Source organism: Wickerhamomyces anomalus (genome assembly GCF_001661255.1).
Source record: "Wickerhamomyces anomalus NRRL Y-366-8 unplaced genomic scaffold WICANscaffold_4, whole genome shotgun sequence".
Taxonomy (NCBI): Eukaryota; Fungi; Ascomycota; class Saccharomycetes; order Phaffomycetales; family Wickerhamomycetaceae; genus Hansenula; species Hansenula anomala.
The window spans coordinates 1,726,342-1,746,867 of NW_017567113.1; the positions used below are offsets into that span (position 1 = coordinate 1,726,342).

General features: G+C 35.4%; 6 protein-coding genes across 6 annotated transcripts; 3 read left to right on the plus strand and 3 right to left on the minus strand.

The window, feature by feature from the left end:
- Positions 1 to 538: 538 nt before the first annotated feature.
- WICANDRAFT_32492 (histidine phosphatase family protein) lies at positions 539 to 1,888 on the plus strand (the record flags this gene model as incomplete). Its single annotated transcript, XM_019181970.1, has 1 exon — positions 539 to 1,888. The coding sequence occupies one exon, from the start codon at positions 539 to 541 to the stop codon at positions 1,886 to 1,888; it is 1,350 nt and encodes a 449-aa protein (XP_019038534.1).
- A 2,462-nt stretch (positions 1,889 to 4,350) lies between these two features.
- Positions 4,351 to 5,184, minus strand: WICANDRAFT_63824 (basic helix-loop-helix domain-containing protein; the record flags this gene model as incomplete). Its single annotated transcript, XM_019183619.1, has 1 exon — positions 4,351 to 5,184. One exon carries the CDS (start codon positions 5,182 to 5,184, stop codon positions 4,351 to 4,353), a length of 834 nt encoding a protein of 277 aa, XP_019038535.1.
- A 479-nt stretch (positions 5,185 to 5,663) lies between these two features.
- On the minus strand, positions 5,664 to 5,834 carry WICANDRAFT_84919 (uncharacterized protein; the record flags this gene model as incomplete). Its single annotated transcript, XM_019185807.1, has 1 exon — positions 5,664 to 5,834. The coding sequence occupies one exon, from the start codon at positions 5,832 to 5,834 to the stop codon at positions 5,664 to 5,666; it is 171 nt and encodes a 56-aa protein (XP_019038536.1).
- Positions 5,835 to 9,190: 3,356 nt separating this feature from the next.
- HSL7 (protein arginine N-methyltransferase) lies at positions 9,191 to 11,167 on the minus strand (the record flags this gene model as incomplete). The annotated part of the gene is made up of 1 exon (XM_019182009.1): positions 9,191 to 11,167. The coding sequence occupies one exon, from the start codon at positions 11,165 to 11,167 to the stop codon at positions 9,191 to 9,193; it is 1,977 nt and encodes a 658-aa protein (XP_019038537.1).
- Positions 11,168 to 11,372: 205 nt separating this feature from the next.
- On the plus strand, positions 11,373 to 12,649 carry CKS1 (cyclin-dependent protein kinase regulatory subunit CKS1). The gene is made up of 5 exons (XM_019186453.1): positions 11,373 to 11,870; positions 11,962 to 11,988; positions 12,070 to 12,218; positions 12,281 to 12,308; positions 12,362 to 12,649. The coding sequence occupies exons 1-5, from the start codon at positions 11,788 to 11,790 to the stop codon at positions 12,384 to 12,386; spliced, it is 312 nt and encodes a 103-aa protein (XP_019038538.1). The 5' UTR covers positions 11,373 to 11,787; the 3' UTR covers positions 12,387 to 12,649.
- A 223-nt stretch (positions 12,650 to 12,872) lies between these two features.
- On the plus strand, positions 12,873 to 19,780 carry MEC1 (protein kinase MEC1; the record flags this gene model as incomplete). The annotated part of the gene is made up of 2 exons (XM_019183620.1): positions 12,873 to 13,026; positions 13,080 to 19,780. The coding sequence occupies 2 exons, from the start codon at positions 12,873 to 12,875 to the stop codon at positions 19,778 to 19,780; spliced, it is 6,855 nt and encodes a 2,284-aa protein (XP_019038539.1).
- Positions 19,781 to 20,526: the final 746 nt, after the last annotated feature.

A 20,526-nucleotide genomic window follows, 5' to 3' on the forward strand; every position in this document is an offset into this window, starting at 1 on the left:
TTTGGGAACGTTTTCAAACGGAGGACCCTGTAAATACCGTTACAGTGTTTGACAGGCGAACCAACAATTGCGAAAATACTGATCCGTTTAGAGCTCTTTAAAAGCCAGTGAAGGGTTCGAAATGTAATTCAAAAGTTGATGAAGCATAGAACAGGATTAACTCTTCATAAAGATCTCAAAACCCATAGTAAATAGACATAACATGAGTATGATTTACACGTTGATGCATCATCTAAACCGAAAAACATAAAACGGTGATGTTTTTTTTTCCAACAAAAACGTGTATAAAGAATCAAACATGTGAAGCAGCCCATTTACAAACTGAAACCGCTTCATCTTCATCAGAAGACTATGAATACTGCTGCATATGGTTGCAAAAAAGAGTTCGAAAGGGCCAATAGGATCAGAGTCTAGTGTTGTTCACTTCTTTTGAAGCCTTGATCGTCCATGTATAAATAGTGGATCAAATTTCAAAGTCAATTGAAAACACCTTTATTCCATCAACAAGGTTCTTTTCAAGGTCAAGAGAATATCCAAGATGCTTCTATCCCAACCAATCTTGTCGTTACTTGCTTTATCAATTGCTTCAGTTGACGCTTTACCAATTCAACAATTTTCGTTGAAACCATTTTCACAAGAAGCGCTTGATCAGTATAACGTTTTACGTTTCTTAGGTACCGCTTCACCATACGTTGCTAATCCAGGTTATGGTATTGAAAGAGATGCTCTTGCTCAATGTAAAGTTTCTCAAGCTAACATGATCGCAAGACATGGTGAAAGATATCCAAGTAAGAAAAAAGGTGAAAAAATGATTAAAAATTTGGCTAGTATCAGAAATAATACAGAACAAGTTGAAGGTCCTTTAGCATTTTTGAAAGATTATGAATTCAGAGCTCTTGATGCTGCTGGCTTTGAGAAAGAAACTTCTTCAGGTCCTTATGCTGGGTTGTTGGAGATGTATAAACTAGGTTCATTGTTTAGAGATCATTACTATGAGTTATATGAGGATGGGGAAGATATAAAATTCTATGCGGCAAGCTCTAAGCGTGTTGTTGAATCTGCTCACAAGTTTGCTGAAGGGTTTTTGGGTCAAAATTATAATAAAACTTTTGTCAAAGTGATTGATGAAGATGATGAGAAATTAGGCGCCAACTCGTTGACACCAGTAACTTCATGTAAAAACTACAATAAGAAACTACACAAGGACACTATCAAATCACTTAGTGAATCTTATTTGGATCAAATTGCTGAAAGATTGAATAATGAGTCTCCAGGTATAAACTTGACAGCAGATGCTGTTGAATCATTAATGTACTATTGTGGTTATGATTTAAATGTTGTTGGCTCAAAAGAAATCTGTGATATTTTCACTACAACTGATTTCTTAAGCTACTCTTATGGTAAAGATGTTGAGTATTATTATGAAAAGGGACCAGGTAATAATATGTCAAGTATCATCGGGTCAGTTTATATCAATGCCGTTATTGAGCTATTGAAAGATGATACTAAAAACTTGACATTATCATTTGCTCATGATTCAGATATCTTCTATATTATCTCAAACTTGGGTATATTTGATGATGGTGATTTGTCAGTTAAACATATTGACTTCAATCATTTATGGAAAGTTTCAAATATTGCACCAATGGGTGCTCGTTTGATCATTGAAAGATTAGAATGTGAGGGTTCTGATGGGGATTATGTCAGAATTGTTTTAAATGATGCTGTTATTCCAATTCCTGGTCATTCTGATGGCCCTGGTTTTAGCATTTCTGTTAAGGAATTTGAAGATTATATTAGTGAAAAGCTTGATGGACACACCTATGCTAAGGATTGTGGTATTGAATCTGGTATTCCAACCAATCTAACCTTCTTTTGGGATAACTAATTTAAAGTTGAACTGTTGTGGACAAATTGGTGTACATGTTCAAAGTCAAGATTCAAGATACCCCTTAATTGTAATTTAATTGATCGTATGTATAGATAAGGAACTAATTTATTGTTAGAACGTCGACCTGTAGAACTCAGAAGTTAGAATTCCGGGTTTAAAGTTTGTACTAGTGTTTCTCGAGTTAACGTAGTTGCTTTCGGAGGTGTTGTGGTTGGTGAAAATGCTCCAGTTGAAGTTTCAGGACAAATCAGACAATCAGCTTGCACAAAAGTATAAAGGGTATTTGAGGATTTGAGGCCCAGAACGCCAGAAATTCAATTGGAGTTCACTGTTTTCTGCACTACTACAGCATGGTCTGTACACCATTAATTTCAATTGTATGTTTGCTTGCACTGCTAATCAAACAACAAGAATACATTATAGTGGGGGTAAATTAATTAGCCTTCTATAGCGTGTGGTTTTTTATATCTCAAACCAACTCTAGCACCTTTATTGATTCGAGCCAACATCAGTGCCTACACTAGTAACTACACTACACGTTTTAAGGGGGGAGAACAATTCTTTTGACCAGATGAATTTTGACAAGCTAAAGTCATGAATTAAAGAGTTAGTTGGCATTTCATGATTCTGCAGCCATTTAGTAGAACTTCCACTACCTTGGACAATAATCATACACAAGCGTCCTAATCTATGACATTCAAGAATCAAGATCAAGTTGAATTTATACCTACATTTTTATCACCGATGTTTTTGACTGCAGCCGGATTTAAGTCTATAAGCGTTGTATGAAATCTCATTTTCAACGGCTACATGTATAACATTTCAATCAATTCTTTTGTTTGTTTTTTCTTTAATTGTTTCAGTAATCTGATGCAAATTGGATCAACTGAAACACCCTAGATCTGGTTGAATTTGCATCATTGAACACGTCCATGCTATTATTATCATTAACTGGCGAGTTTCCTCCTTTTTTTCAAAGCCTGAATACCTCAAGTCAGTACAGAATCCACACATATAAGCTAGAAAATGCACTTGAACTTAAACAATTAATGATAGTAATACCTTTCAGCATACTCCTTGAAAGCATGGGACAGATCATAGCATTGGGTAACTAAACAACCGAGGTGACCTTCAAGTTGATCTGTATGCCGTCGAAGCTCAGGCGTTTACAAATTGATCACATTGATCAACACAATTGATAATAGTCAAACAAGTTGGAGAATTAATTCATGTTGGACGCGGAAGGTTGGAATTGAAGGTTGTTATAGGTGTAAATAAAGGGATTCTGCCTGACCATAGGGGTGTCTTTCACTTGGGCACAGTGTTGAAGTTGCTGCTGTTGATGATCATAGAGGTGAAAATGTTACATGATTAATTAATCGGTTGTCCTGTCTGTTTCTTAATTAATTGTACCGTAGTGCTCCTTGGACCTTGGAGAAATGGATACAGCTATAATTATAAGTTGGTACTAGTTAAACGTAACTACTAGTCAAATATATCCAGTGCGCCCGCCCCAGTGCTCACCGTATTATACCCAAGAGATATTTTTGTCACATGGATTCATTTATTTATTATAAGCCTTGATGAAGAGTGGACATTTTGATTCAATATGTGCTTGAGAATCATACTTGTATGAAGCACAACTGTTTAAAACATGAGCTCCTTATCTTATGTGAACCGCCCAAACATCTCAATCTGTTTTCCAACACAAAACAAATTGATGTATTTACATCACAAACGGAGCTATCTCACCAATTGGCTGTACACTTCCAAGAAAGATAAGTGCGTTTGATGCAGCATAGTTCTTTCAAAGAGGTTTGTGCGATTGATGATCATCAGCGTAGGGAGCGGATGTCCAGTATAAGGCTCAAAAGTTGTGGTTATTCCGGGAGTTGTACTTTGAAGTTGAAGTTTGAATAGAAAGCACGGCTAATAGATCAAAGGAGAACGGATACCATCAACACCTTCCAGGAGATTCATTTATTGAGGCAAGCTATAACAAATACTATATCAACCTTGTCCCATAATTCTGGCTTCAACACAAATATCTTGAAAATAGTTGTGCAGGTGTTGAAAAATGTTTCAAGGGGTCAAATTCAATTTGCAAAACTAATTCGCGATAAGATACGTACGAAATTTTACGAGAAGCTCATCTCATCTCCAGTCGGGGCCACATGGGTATAAACTTTTAATTTTTTACAACTTGATCAATTAGCTCCATGTGCTCTACAACATTCAATTTAAAAATCAAATAAACTTCATTCTATAATCTATAAACGTAAACCCATAATTCATCACGGATTGACCTAAGCAATCTCTTTTTCTTTTAAATATATTCAGTAGTACTCACAGGGAAAAACACACTAAAAATCAAATAAACAATTGAAACCAAAACAAAACACTAACATTAAAAAACAACGTCATTCTTATAAATATAATAATAATAGTATCATAAAACTCTAATTCACATTACCACCTAATCTTTCAACTTCTCTTCTTAATTTTTCATTCTCTTCTTTTAATTTAACATCACTCTCTTGTAGATGTAAAATATAAGCAGTAGCTTTTTCCAAAATCATACTCTTGTTTAATCTTGGAACTTCACCATCTTGTTCAATCTTGATACCATCACCGGTTTCAAAAGCAGTCTTTTCACTTGCAACCCATGGAATGATTTGTTGTAAACCTGCAATCTTTGCATTGATATTGATTCTATATCTTTTTTCAATCTTGTTATGAGCTTGTTTTTGATGAGCAGTTAATCTCTTTCTTGGAGCTCTCTTCTTTTTTGGCTTTTTGGTTTCAGTTGAAGCTGGTGTGGTGGTGGTTGATGAAGGGGCATCGTGTTGAACATCAGATAAGTCCATGTTTGGAATTTGTTGATTCATTTCTTCAGCTTTAATCAAAGGAGTATTATCAAGACTTGTAACAGTTGAAGAAAATAAACTTTCACGATCATCATTTTTGTCATCAACATCAAACAATGAGCTGAATTCTAATGGAGAAGTGGTTGTGGTTGTATTTGATGATGAATTGTTTGATTGGTTTTCACCTTCAGCTAAAAAGTTATCAAACCACATGTCATTATCATCAGAGCTAACTGGTGAAGGTTGTTGAGTCAATTGCTGTTGTTGTTGTTGAACTGCAAAGAATTCTTGTTTTGGTTGAATGGTTGAAGACATTGGGAATTGATTGTTGTTAGTTGCAGTTGAATTCATTGTTGAACGTTGTTGTTGAATATCACTTAGCATTGAAGACCAGTCAAATGAATTGATATCAGCAAAAGTTGTCATTGTTGGAATAAAGGGTATTATTTATAGTTGTTGTGTAATTGAAAGGCCACGAAGAATCTATCTCTGTTTTAACCTTATAATTGCTATATCTGTTCTTTCACCAACACAAGTATGGATGAAAAGAAGATTGTTGTTGTTGTAAATATTTTTGCTTCCAAAGGAAGATTTTGTTAATCTTTGTAGAAGTTAAGAACTTGGTTTCATTAAAAGGTGTATAGGGTTGCAAACAGGTACCTTCATCTCTATTTTATATGAGATGGCTCAATTTCCACCACCCAAGAGCATATTCATTTTCAAAGTTTATCTGAATCACTTTTGCACCACCGGGACATATGCACGTTGGGATCGTCCGCGAAAAAAAGAAAGCAAAATGTCCAGTGCAGCAAAAGCAGATGATTATTCCGGATTGGGACAGGGGACAGAGCGTTTGGGTTGAGCTGGATCAGTTGGGTTTGATGTAGTTCAAGCTGAGCATAAGTTCATTCTGAGGTGAACATGTCTATGGGTCGATCAGACTGTGAGGGTTTTGAAACTGTAGTGAGCTTGTTCTGCTGTTGGTGCTCAGGCTGGTTCGGATCTTGGTTCTCGATTTCTCGAGGCTTGAGCTCCCTATCCAGCTTCACCGCAACAAACGCTGCCTTCAACCACATCAACTGCACCAACTGGAACTTCACCCTTGGACGGGAGCCTTTGTTCCAAATATAATTTCTCGCTAGATTACATACAAAAGCGGGGAGATTCCTCACTTTCACAATTCAACAGGAGTTGAGAAGAATTGATCAAGATAAGCAGTATAATCAATTTTGTAGGTACAAATATTTCAATCATGAAATTTTCTTTCAGGTTGGAAAATAATAAGGCTTTACTTAAGGGGGGGAGAAGGTACTTACGTGTTCAACTTTTTTTGTAGAGACTCAACAATTATACATACAAGCGTACATCAATTGGTTCAAGAATTGATTCGTTATTCAAAAGCTATGAGATTGAAGATTGAATCAGGTTTATGGGTCTCAATTGGCATATCGTTGCTTCGTTCACCTTTTTATCCTTTGAAGTTGTTGTGTACGTATCTTCCTTCTCAACAAGTTTTTCGTTTCATAAAGTACCCGCGAATTTGTTCTGGATTTCTATACACCTTCTAGAATTCGCGGATGGCACTGAGCAAAAAAACATATGATTGATTTAAGACTCCTACCCACGAACTTCACCATTTCTACAACTTCTCTCGCAAAAAAAAAGCTACCCACTTTTCGATTCAAATTTTAGTTTCAATACAGTGAATACGGAAAAATAGATCTCTCCCACTCGGCTTCTTTGTTCAAATTTACTTCCTACGATCTATCAAAAAAAAACGTTCTCGGTTCATAGCTAGTGCTCTTAGATTTTCCCGTTTCGTCTATTTTTATCGGAGTTCGACTTTGTTGGAAATTCTCGAGAAAACTCACCACACAAAGAAAACGTCAAAACCCTTTAAACTATTACAATTGACATATCTTCACATACACTCGAAGCTCAACATCAACATCGACAAGACTCCTCACTTCAACTACACCACTTTTCAAAGAAAAAGAGACACAGTAATTACACATAACGTCGTACTAAAAGACACTTCTAATCACATAGCTAATGCCACGAGAAAACAAGTTTCATTTGATGGGATATACATCAAGACTCTATACCGTATGTAGTCATCTACCACCAGTGTTAATGATGCTGGATCAAGTAGTTCGAACGTGTAACTAGATACTATACTGTGAATCGTGATATTCAAGCTTCAAGGTTACAACGGAGTGAAAATTTTTTTTCAACCACCCAAAAGCTGGCTAGCATCGTACTGATAGTGAACGTTTCATTTTGGTTTGTAGGCCTTTGAAAGTTGATGTTTATGGTTCTGTTCAACACTGGAAAAATCATGATACTTTTTTTCCTTTGATGAATGATCATTTTTTTATTTTTGGTTGAAGTTATCATCAAAGAATGGACAAAAAGCGGTTTCATGTATGCTTCATCGGACAAATTGTGACCCCTACCGCTTTTTCGGAAAAACTTCAACTAAAATCATAGAGGAAGAGCTTCGAGAAACAACGGTCGTTTTGATGAGATCACAACAAACAAACAATAAAGTACTAGTTGGTGTTTAAGGTACCAATCTGAATGGCTTACAACTAATCTTTCTCAATCAAATATAAAAACATTGGAGAAACAAAGAATAGATCTCTTATGTTGAGTTATTTGATGTTCTACACCCAGGTGTAAGCTTCCACTCAAAAAGAAACGCCCCATTAAAGTTTTTCCGAATCGAAAATAAACGTCAGATTTTTCCGTAATACGTACGCGAAAATTAAATAATTGTACACAAATAACTATAAGGCATGCACCGAACAAGATGACATGATTTAGTCTTTTAGCTTTTTGTGCTAGAACAACAAGCTGTAGCTTGACTTTCACCTAGTGTGCTGCAGTTGAGTCGGAATCATAGGTACGTTAGAGAAATATGACCCCATAGTTACCTTTGAATCACGCTTCAGATCGGTTTGAATGTCGACTCTAGACTCTAGAGGAAGAATCGAAATAAGCTCAAGTACAGCAGCTCGAACTGATCTCGATGTTTTCTTCGAAGAGCAAATAAAGCATTTTTCTAAATGGTCTTGAGTGTTGACTCTTTACTCTTTAGGATCACAGTCGCAAAGCTTAAAAGACGGCTTTCAAAATACTATTCAAACCTTGATTGTATTGAAATTTGACAATCTCTGTTTACATTGAATCTTATCAGTATCTTCAATTGAATTAGACCAAGATCGAATCTTAAAGCAAATGTCTAAATGCTTTATTTATACTTAATTGTAGAATGTGATCCTAAAATTCTACTAGAGTTTTTTTGATAAATTCAATGAAACTGCGGACATCAATTAGTTTTCCAATTGAATAGTGTCGATGAAGTTATCTAAGGCATACTCAAACATTGATCTGGATAGCTCGGTGTTTCAATTAATTCCCGCATAAATTAATAAGCTGAGTTATCATGAGTAGATATCTAGTTTATGATTACTTGCAATCAACATTGAGTTATGTTTGACCAGATATAATTCTTTGCCTCATGGGCCATATCGACTTTTGACTCAGCAACAACAATGAACACCAAGGAAATGACACGGCTATATTAAGTTGTGGTCGATTATATGTGGCAGCTTGTGTAATATGACCCAGGTCAAAAACAGCTTAACGCTACTCTAATACCAATTAACAATGATTCACTGTTCGCCTTGTAAGTTATAGTGGTACATGGCGCGGATTTTTATGGAATTATTGCGCCAGGTGTTCGGAAAAACTGTTGGCCCAAAATTTTGTGTCAGAATTTCAAGATCTCGAAGATCATGATCAAACCACCCATTAATTTTATCTAGAGGCTAAGTGATGGCCTTTAGGTCACGATTAAAGGGTGTCAAGTAACAAGGTCATATATATTTCCGGTTGTGGAAGGGCAATCTATAGGGTTACAATTACATGTGCAACTTTTGAATAATGAAGTGTGCATCAGACTTCAAAGTTCGGTGCTGCTTGAGATTTTCAGTATAAGGTTCAATATTGTTTGTTGTTTACTACTTGATTCTAACTTCTTTTCTAATTCTTTTAATGCTCCAATCTGTCAATAAAAGCTGGTATGCGTTGAAAAACTTTACAACTGGCAAAATAACCCTCTTCTATTCTTGACTGATTTTAATTCGATTCCCATTACTCGATACTTACGATACACAGCTCGATTTACTCTAGAATCCAGTCTCCACCAGCCGCTGTATGATCTAAGTACATTTTAAGTGAAAAGTCAGCTGCCAAGTCAATGGTGTGTCTAGCGACTCAGCTATCAAGTTATCAAATTTGTTAAATTAGGTTTGAATCACTGGAATTTGACACTTAAGTTCCAACTAGATGCCGGTAATAGTGAATCGATTGAAAGGTATTGCTATTTACATATTTAAAAGATTTCATGAGACTGACTATCATTCATTCAATTCGTTAAATAATTCAAGTTCAAATCCATTGAGAAACCTTTTCCCCTGTGATTGTGCAATTTCGTTACGCCAGTTCTTACGCGCATTTGAAATTCATTTGAACTCTCACCAGGTACAACCAGATACATAAATGTTTCAATACTCCATTCATACCAAACTTTTCCGTTGGAGGATTCTCTAACCATCAAAATCTCCAGCTCAGTATCATCAGTTACATATAATGGTTGTTCTAGAGGAAAAAACAAGGGAAACCATGAGATTAAATCTGGTGTATGATTATCTGGTCTGATTGAAATCTCAATATCTTTGTACAGCTTAGCTGTGAAGAATCCAGAAATACCATGAATGACGGTTTTGTGACGGATTTTGAATGTTGAAATAGTTCTTTTCTTGTGAGTTTTCAAGAAATTTGAAAAGGGGTGATGAAAAGTCCATATATCATTGATCTTTGTGGAACATAAACATGATTCTAACTGTTTCACGACATACTGCTTATGGAATGCGATCTCATTCCCTTCTGATTTCAATGTGTTGTATAGTTTTGGAGTGAATGTTGGTGCAATGAAGGAAGTATAAGATTCTGGAATGAAACAACCATGAACTTTATCCAAGCACTTTTCCAAAGGGTAAAGGCATTCAGGTGATAATTCATTACATCCCATACTTCCTAATAGCTCACTGATAATTATATTATAACTCTCTTTGGGAGACCAATCTCTCATATCGACATTTAAAATATCAACTGATTGATTCCAATTATCAAAATTTCTTTTGCTTAAATAAATAACAGCAGAATTATTCTTTTCGATCGCTGTTATGTTGACTCTAGAATTGATTCCAAGTTTAGTAACAGCATCAAAAGCAGCATCAACTAATCCACCTTTCCCAGCACCCACTATAGCTATATTGATATTATTCAAATGAGATAAATCTGACAATGCACAATATATTGCCTTCCCATATAGATCATACTTCACATTATCTTCTTCAAAAACACTATAAGTGAAATCATCAAGATGAGTGGCTAGTGGCTGTAATGGAGGCAATAAAACGTCATGATGCTTGGAGGAAACTTTGTCAATTTTTGACATCGGTGGTTGATTTCTAACAAGAATATAATTGATGTAAGTCATATATGCTGAAGGATCAACTTCTTCTGGGATCTTATCTAGACCATGCAATAAATAAATAGGTTTTTTAATATGAAAATGATGCAATAAAGATTGATTTGTTTTTGATAAAACAGGATAACCTTTGTTATTCAAAATGAATATCGATGATGACATTAACAATACAGACACAGGTTCTGCAAACCACCTTTCAACAACTGTAATGGGTATTCCTGATTTTGGTAATGCCAATGAAACTTTCAATCTTGGGTTATAGTCAGCGTTAGTTCTAATTGAATTCCACATATCCCAAGTGCTTAAGGAATCGATGTGTTGCGGCCGACTTGAAAGACCTTCAATATCTTCGCACAAAGGTAATGAGATTGATATAGTGATATGGTGAGACTCTGTAATATCTAACGCATCATATATGCTCTTGGAATAGTTTGATAACTTCAAAAGGTCTTTCGGTGGTGCCATTATAATATGTTTAAGCCCAATGAATTTGGCATATTCCAATTCGTTAATCAACACTTGTTTGGAAAATTCAGCTATTAATTCATCATCACTCTCTAGTTCAATCCAACTTGATAGTAACCCAATAGTATTACTGATTTGGGAACCAGCAAATATATTTACATCATTCAAATTTGGGGAAGGAACAGTTATATCACTTGAGGTTTTAGCCCTGTGAAAGATCTTTTTTGATTTCTCACGATAATTTGGATTCGTTATAGCTAATAGCACATAATCATAACCAGTTTCAACATATTGCTCAACTAAAACAATATTTTTACCTGCAGTGGCTTTTGTTGACAAAGTGGGTTTAATACCTATGTATGGGGACCCTAGATCATTTGACATCTTATATAGAACATCAATATCTTGAACAAGCTCAATATTGTCAAAACTTCTTTGGTAACAGTCTTAATTATGGATGGACTTTGTTGAATTCCTTCCTATGAGATCTCTTGAGTTTCAAATCTCAAAACAGAGTTACCTGCTTTCTTTAAATATAAACCTCAATTTGGTAAAGTGAAGATCAACGATGTCTAGTTTAACAAAAAGCAAGAAAAGAACGTAGAAACTTCTGAAGGGGAAAACTCGCTGAGGAGGGCTGAAAAATATGAAAGGATGCAAATTAGGATGAATGCTTTGAGAAAATGAGACTAACACAGAAAGTTTTCCAAACCTGTTGTTACTAATGTTTTATGATGAAACAGGCCTGTTTCAAGTCTGTCTTTCGATGCTTTTGTTTCGGCTTGTTATTTTTTCAACTGAAAATAAACAGACGCGTCGAGAATCGAAGTGAAAAACATCAATAATAACCCAAATTAGGAAATTATCCGATCTTATCCATTAATCGGTAAATGCCACATTGTGTTTTGACTTTGGTGAAAAAAAAATACGCGTAAAGAAGAAACACCAAGGTTGAGATAGATTTATAACTCACACATTCGTTGGTAATTACTTTGTGTATTGCAATGAGTTTCAGAGGCCGCCAGCTTACAGACTCTGAACGAGTTAGAGTGTTTGAATTCCAGGACTCAATACATTATTCTCCAAGGTACGTGTTGTTGTTGTTCTTTTGTTTGTGGTTTCCTCATCACAGGACACAATCGTTCTTTCTTGATCTTTAACTAACAACCTTCCATCAGGTACTCTGATGATGAATATGAATACCGGTATGTCTAAGATCTTCTTTTTGGATGCTATGCTTTCAGATAGGAATTTAATTGAACAGTTCTAACAAAATGAAATAATAGTCATGTCATGCTTCCAAAAGCTATGCTAAAAGTTATTCCAAGTGATTATTTCAACTCAGAAACTGGTACATTGCGAATTTTAACTGAAGATGAATGGCGTGGTTTAGGTATAACACAATCATTAGGTTGGGAACATTATGAAATTCATGGTATGTTGTTGTTGCTATCTTTCTAGGTCTAATTTGAATACTAACTGATCCCTTTTTCTCAGCTCCAGAACCACATATCCTTCTTTTCAAGTGAGTAACCATTCAATTGAATTTCATTTTATGATAAGTACTAACAGTCAAAGACGTCCTGTTAATTTTGGGCAATAGATCTTAACAACAAGTATCTCAGCTCCAAATCACTGAATATGTCCTTTATCAACTCAAGAAACAGTCAAATACCTATGGTATACCCTTATTTCTCTCACAAATTCTAAAGCACTTTAAAAGTTGGATCATCATCTTTCCCCAATCACAAATACTCCACAAATCACAGCATAATTTTCCCAGTTTTGAATAATCCAATTTGTTGATCAAGTAGATTAAAGTAAAAATGGAGCCTATTTACAAAGAAAACGAACTAATACGAACAAACAAAAAAGTTAAAAGCAAAAAACTGTTTGAAAGTGTAGGTCTGTAGAACTTTTTCGTTGTATCGTATATTCAGATTTCTCACCAAGCTAGATTTTTTTTTCGCGTATTGAAATCGAGTAAACAACTTTTGCAAGTTTCACTCTTCAACCTTTTCAGCTGATAAAAGCTTCCAATAACCGCACTAACGACGCTCGTTTGGATGACTGCTGCCATCAATAGTCAATGTCCAGTGGAACCACTATAGCAGTTGATGCTTTGAACGAGCTCGTCGATACTGTGCTGAGTGGCGGCTCAGAAGATGATTCTTCAGAAACCCAACTCAAGCTACTTACTATTATCATTAAACACGGAATTCAATCGAAACATAGGCCAAAAGGTGTGTATTTTTGCAAAACAAAACTGGAATTCATTATCTCTAACATTATTTAGGTACAAGTCAAACCGAATGGGTCGGAAAATGTCTCTCTGCTATTGAATTGATTTGTGAAAGAGAACCGCTGTTATTGAATAGAGAATCAGAAGATGAAAATGTTGTGATCTACAAGTGGATTTTGAACTCATTAATACCATTGCTTGCTACAAATGATTTTGTTTTGGTCAATAATGTGAAACAAACTGTCATAACCATGATTCATATCATTACAGCAAAACTACGTCTTTTCAGCTATAAAAAAGATATAAGGACTTTTTTTCTAACAACCTTTGATTCTTACTTGACAAGTCTTTTCAAAACTTCCATTGAAGAAAAACTCATCAACATATTATCAATATCTACAAATTTGCTTTCGTTGCTTACAGATCAAGAGCTACGGGCAAAGATGATGATTGAATCATTCTATGATCAGACTTTTGAATCATCAGCAAGAAAATTGGATTATATCATTTCAGGCTTACAGAATTCCATAAAAAATGACAAAATTGACGCTATAAGGTCCCATTTGATCTCCAGTATCCTCAACTACACAATCAATGGCGAATATATCATGTATCCAAGGCTAAAGCTGTTTTTAGGATTATGCTATGAAACTATTCATTCACCAACTCTTCCATCACATCCATCCACACAGTACACTATTTCATATGCATTGCTCAAGACACTCAGCAAATGTCTAGATACAAATAATCAAGATCTTTTCAAAAATTCATTATCTTTGAAGAATACCAAAGAGGTTGTTGATCGTGTGTCATCTTTCAGTTCCTCATTTGTCAAAACTTTTGAGCTTCTTGAATACGCTTTGGCGTTGGCTAATGGGCAAGACTGTGGTACTTCCACAACCACTGCCTTTGAAGATAAAAGTCTTGAAACAATACGGCTCAGCATCATTTCCAAATTGGTAAAAAAGAGTGACACCCTGATTATGATGAATAACTTGAGATTGGAAATACCTCCTGATTGCAATACACTTACTAAATGGATCAACTCTGCCAAAAAATCATTAGAACAACCACCTGAGAAATATAAAGCTGCTCCAAAGGTGTTTTATTATAACATAATTACTTCCTTAGGTGATTTCTTTTGTATGAATGACAACTTCTATAATGGTAAAACTGGTCTTTGTTCGGTTTGCTGCAAAACTACTCTAAATCTTCAACACATTAAAGAAGATCGCTCACCAATTGAAAAAAACAAAGATGTTCAATTGGCATATTTATTACTATCCAGATATTTTTTGCCTGATGAATTGGTAAATGGGGACACTGTACTATCAATGGCAACTTTGCTCACAATTTATAAAATATTTGCACACTATCAACCACCAAAAGCTGACTCAAATTGTGAATTTTACAAGTTCGTTGCTTCCCATATCCAATCACAAAATAGAGATATAAGATTACTAGCTGCTAGAATCATGCCTTTATATTTCATCTCAAAGCATAATATTGATGACTCCAATTCTGAAATTATTTTCAAACTGTTAAATAGCATTAATATGCATGAGAATTTATATCTAGCGGAGTCAACTATAATGATTTGGGGTCAACTAGCAATAGCGTCTGAAGGAGAAAGGCTAAATGCAATCTTGTTCAAATTGATTGATTTTTTGGGATCCCAGAATTCGTTTCAATCGTCAATTGCCTTCCATGAACTTCAAATAATCGCAGCTGCTAAAGACAAAACCCCTTGGCAGTTATTGGCACCTTTCATGTCCAACCTCAGTTTGACAATAGCCAAGCAACTACTCACAAAGCCAACAATGGGACAAAGAGTCTCAGAGTTAGTGGGTGTTTCAGTGAGTACGATTTTGGCAAGAACTGAAACTCAAACTGTTCCTTATCTTTTGACATATTACAAGAATGATTTGATTAGTGAAATTGCCAAAGCCACTGGAAAGAAGAAAATTGAATTAGTGTTAGACAACAGGGCAAAAATATTCGCTGTTTTATTAACTAGTGTTGTTGATGTGACAGAAGGTAAGCTCCATAGCATTTTATCAAATGTTTGTCCCGAACTTAAAAATTTAGCATTGGCAGATTTGATTGTTTTGATTCCAACTGTATGGGAATTGCTCAAAATGTACTCAATTGAATTGAAGAACCAAGAAAAGATTAAAAAAGCAATTGCTTTCATTTTTAATATCACCTCTACTGGGGAATCAACATCGGCTGCGTTGGCGGAGTTCTTTCAAAGGCATATTTTAGGTGTTGTTCAGCAGTTTTCAGACGCTATACATGATACCAAGGGTTTGCAACCTTACGTGGAGAAAGTAAAAGCTTTAAATGCCATTGAATTGCTAGTACAAATTGCTGGCTCCTCTATTGTATCAGCTTTACCACAAATCAGTACATGTCTTCAAGCTGCTTTAGAGATAGATTTGTTGAGAGAATCTTGTTTGAGGTGCTGGAGAATTTTAGTGCAACATTTAGAAGAGTCACATTTAGTCACTATATTGGATCTCTCTTTGGCCATTGTTTTACAAAGATGGGAAAGCTTCAACTCTAAGTGCAGAAAGGAAGCAAAAACTCTTTTGTCAGCTTTTTTTGACAAATCAGAACTTTTCAGAACAAAACACGTTCATTGTTTTTTCTCATTGTCTGACAATGATGAGTTGCTAGACCTTTACACCAAAGTTCATCAAATAATAAGGAAGAATGAGAGGCCAAACTCTTTACTTTATGATATTTCAAGAAGATGTAAAAATGATAACAAATTTGTTGTTAAGCAAGCATTGATGGATTTGAATAGATTTTTGGTTCAATATCAAACTGATTTTTACACTACATTCTTACCAAGACAATCATACGCAGCAGTTGTTTCCACCTTGTATGCTGTTTTGTTGGATATTCTTCATAAATTCAAATCTAACAATGATATCACTATCCAATGCTCAAAATGTTTAGGTTTAATTGGTGCGTTAGATCCAACTAAATATGAGATTGAGAAAAAGAGAGATCAATTGATTATTGCTTCTGATTTTGAAGATCCTAAAGAGACAGTTCGATTTTTGTTAAAGTTCATTGACCAGAATTTGGTTCCGGCTTTCTGGGCCTCTGAGGATCCTGGTAAGCAGTTGTTTTTGGCGTATGCAATGCAAGAGTTTTTAAAACTGTGTGGCTTAGACTCATCAAGAATCAAGGTTGATAGCTTAGATAAGAGCTCTCATGAGTATTTGCTTTGGTCTCAATTTACTGATATTTCAAAGTCCACTTTAACACCATTGGTTTCGTCCAAATACAGTGCTAGTGTCAGTAACTATGATCCTTTGAAGTATCCAATTTACAAAGTGACCAAAGAGCATTCCCAATGGTTACGCCAGTTCACACTTGATCTATTGAAGAAAGCCAAGGGTAATAATGCCGAACCGATATTTTTTGTGTGCTCGTCTCTTGTTAAGGATCAAGATTTATCATTTTGTACTTTCATTCTTCCTTATGTTGCATTGAATCTGACAATCTCACAAACTAATGGACATGAAGCTGAAAACATCAAGAAAGAAATCATGGCGGTGTTATCAGTCAGTTTGAAAGAAGTTCATCATTTAGCTGCTGATAGTTTGAGACTATGTTATGAATCAATCTTCAACTTGTTGGATTACTTCAGAAAATGGATTTTTGCTAGAAAACAATTGCTAAAGAGAAGAAATATAAAGAAATCTGATCCTGCAATAAAGGCCGTTTCGGATTTGTTAGACAGTATTCCACAGCAGTTGATGGCCATGAGGTCTCTACAGTCAAATTCATATGAAAGAGCTATACTTTATATGGAGCAGTGTTATAGAACTGATTCATATCAAGATTATTTCGGTGACTCATTTTTCACAACTATGCAAAACATGTATGCCAACATTGGTGATATTGATGCACTTGATGGTGTTTTGAAAAACTTTTCTACAAAGAGCTTGAATGATAGAATTACCGAACTTGAATACAGTGATAAATGGAAAATGGCACAAGATTGTTTTGAAGCATTGGGCTCCTCAAATGGTGAATATGTTGATATCGATGCTAATACTAGGCTTCTCAACTCATTTTATAACCATAATCTTTATGACCGTACTTTGCAAAAATTGGATTCATTGATCATCACTTCACAACCTTTAAAAAAAGATTGGCTCAATATTGGGATGGAAACTTCCATGTTATCTGGAAACCTTGAAAGCTTGCTGAAATGGGTTCGTTTATTTGAAAGCTCTGAAGAAATAAACGATAGTCAGCTACTTGTTAATTATCATATTGGTAAGGCTTTGTTATATTGGAAGGACCAAAAGATGGATATGTTTGAAAGCTCTCTTGAAAACGCTCATATGTTAATTGGTGGACGATTAAGTATGAACAGACCGGTTACTTTGAACAAAAGTCGTCCGATGTTGGTTGTCCTTCATTCTTTGAGTGATATAACTGCAATTTCACATCAATCTAGCACACATACTTTTAATAGCCTTGCCTCATTGATGGATCTTAGACTGGAAAATACAGGGAATGACTTTATGGCAAATTGGTATATTTCATCTTTGAGAAAGGTTGCTGATTTTTTGGCTGGGAATTCTTTTAATTTAACTGATCTTAGTGACACATGGGTGTCTGCTGCCAAAATCGCTAGAAAGCATAACAGATTGGATCTTTCAAGCTCTGCTATTATGAATGCTATCAGACTAGGTAATTCCAATACAGACTTAGAATATGCTAAGCTTTTATGGGCCCAAGGTGATCATTCAAGAGCTTTAAAATTCATGGAGGATTTGAAAAATGAAGAAAGACCTTTATCAGAGAGAGGAAAAGCTGAAATACAACTGAAATACACCAAATGGATAGACTATTCCAATAACAGCAGCTCCACAAAGATCATTGAAGAGTATAGTGCTACGATCAAGTTGGATTCGACCTGGGAAAAGGGTTATTATGCTTTAGGTAAATATTATAATAAGCTTTTGGATTTAAAAACCTCACCAACTTCTGAAAAGATAAACCCAAGAGATATATCTGGAGAATATGAACGCAAAACAATCAGCTTTTATCTCAAAGCAATGCAATGTGGAATCAAATATCTATATGAAGCATTACCAAAAGTCGTTACTGTTTGGCTAGACTTTTCAGCTAACATATCCGAAGTTCCAGGTGAGCTACAGGATACAACTAAAGTGACTGTTTTAGCTGAAAGAAGGAAGCATCTGCAAAGTATACATGATGATATTGCTAAGGCTTCAGAAAAGCTGCCTAAATACATCTGGTACACGGTCTTTTCTCAGTTACTATCCAGGATTCTTCATCCAAACAAGGTCACAAGTCAGTTAATCATTATGATTGCAAATCAAGTTGTCTTGGAATATCCTGAACATGCTTTGTGGTCCCTTTTAGCTCAGTATAAATCAACACAGGCTGAAAGATCAAGAAAGGCTAAAAAAATTATAGATTTGTTCACTTCCTCAGAGTCCAAAAACTCGAGTATAAGCAATGCAACAACTGTTCAAGCTGCAAAGAAAATTTTCAATGAACTCATTGAAGTTTCCAAGAAGCAACTACCAAAAGTCAAAGGACCCTTGTCGTTAAAAGATGACTTCGGCTTTGACCATACATCTGTTCCTTGTCCATTGGTTGTACCAGCAAAAATCAATTTTGATATCACTTTGCCAACATCAGTCCAAGCCTTGAAATACCATAACCCTTTCCCTAGTACATCAAGAGTAACAATCAACAGATTTGATAACAGGGTTGATGTTTTATCATCAATGCAACAGCCTAGACACTTGTACTTGAGAGGCTCAAATGGTCAAACCTATAGTATTTTGTGTAAACCAAATGATGATTTACGGAAAGATGCAAAATTAATGGAATTCACTACCATGGTTGATCACTTGCTAAGAAAAGATTATGAATCAGAACAGCGGAAGCTACACATCAAAACGTATGCTGTTATCCCTTTGAATGAAAATTATGGTATTATTGAATGGGTTGAAAATAGTCGTACTATGAGAGATATTTTAAAAGTACACTACTCTAATGTCAATTTGGGGTTAGATATAGCCACTATTAGAAAAGTTTTGGATAAGGATTGTGACGTTTCTGAGAAAGCTGTTCTATTTAAAAAGGATATCTTAGACCAATATCCACCTGTTTTATACCATTGGTTCATTGAAAATTTCCCTGATCCTTCTTCTTGGTATGACGCAAGAAACAATTACACTAGAACTACAGCTGTAATGTCTATGGTTGGTTATATGTTGGGTTTGGGAGATCGTCATGGTGAAAACTTATTGTTCAATGAAAAAGATGGTGGGATTTTACATGTTGACTTTGACTGTCTTTTTGAGAAAGGTTTGGAGTTGACAGTTCCCGAACGTGTACCTTTCAGGTTGACTAGAAATATGGTTGATGCATTCGGAATTACTGGTGTAGAGGGTACTTTTAGAAAGTCTTGTGAGGTCACTTTAACGTTATTGCGTGGTAATGAAACAACTTTGATGAATATATTGGAAAGTTTCTTGCATGATCCTATTATGGATTGGTCTCACAAAAGAAAGACAAGAAATACTCCGCAATCAGCACTATCAACAATCAGAAGAAAAATCAGAGGTATTTTGGATAAAGAAGGATTGCCAATGAGTATCCAAGGTCAAGCTGAATTTCTTATTCAACAAGCAACATCGCTAGAGAATTTATGCCAAATGTATATAGGTTGGATGGCATTCTGGTGATATAAATGAATAATTTATAACTATGCTTCTACATCAAGCAACTCGTAACATCGTTTTATTTTTGAAAATTATTCGACTTTTTCATCAATATTTGGAACATTTTCTTCTTCTTGTTCCATGAGGCTCTCTTGAATTGCGATTTCGAGGTCTTTATTATATTGTGAATCACCATTGTCGATTTCTCGCTCTTCAGTGACGTCTTCAGACGCGGTATTGTCAGTATTGTTCGGTAAAGCAGCAGATATTTCCCTAGCTGGTAAAGGAGGAGGTATTGGCAAGTTTGATGAAATTGAGCTCAATGTCTCATTACCAACGCTTTTTGAAACTTCTGAGTCTTTCTTGTTCAAAGTTTCCAAGACTTCTGATGAATCTCTTTTAGGCAAAGGGGGTGGAGCTGTGTTTGTTGTTGTAGTGCCTGAAGATGAAAGAGGAGGCGGAACAGCATGCACAGCTTTGGCTCTGGTGTTAGTCTCAATTGGTGTTGAGGCAGCAAGATCTTCTTCAACTGGCTTTCTTCTGGGATAAAATACTTTTTTCTGTGAGCTAGAATCTTCTTCCTTGAATGTAGGAATATCACTATTCGCATAGGGTGACTTCATTTCTGGAATCTTTGGCGGGAGGTTATGCTTCATTCCAACTTCTGAATCTGGTTCTTTGGTTTCCAGGCCATACAAATACTCAGCAGGGAATGTATGTGCCTGAGGAGCTGCCTTCATATTATAACTTTCTTGGGATTCGACAGATCT

Coding starts and splice junctions, on each gene's coding strand:
- CKS1 (XM_019186453.1), top strand. CDS start 11,788: ATGAGTTTCAGAGGCCGCCAGCTTACAGACTCTGAACGAGTTAGAGTG. Junction 11,871..11,961: donor TCAATACATTATTCTCCAAG/GTACGTGTTGTT, acceptor ACCTTCCATCAG/GTACTCTGATGATGAATATG. Junction 11,989..12,069: donor GATGATGAATATGAATACCG/GTATGTCTAAGA, acceptor ATGAAATAATAG/TCATGTCATGCTTCCAAAAG.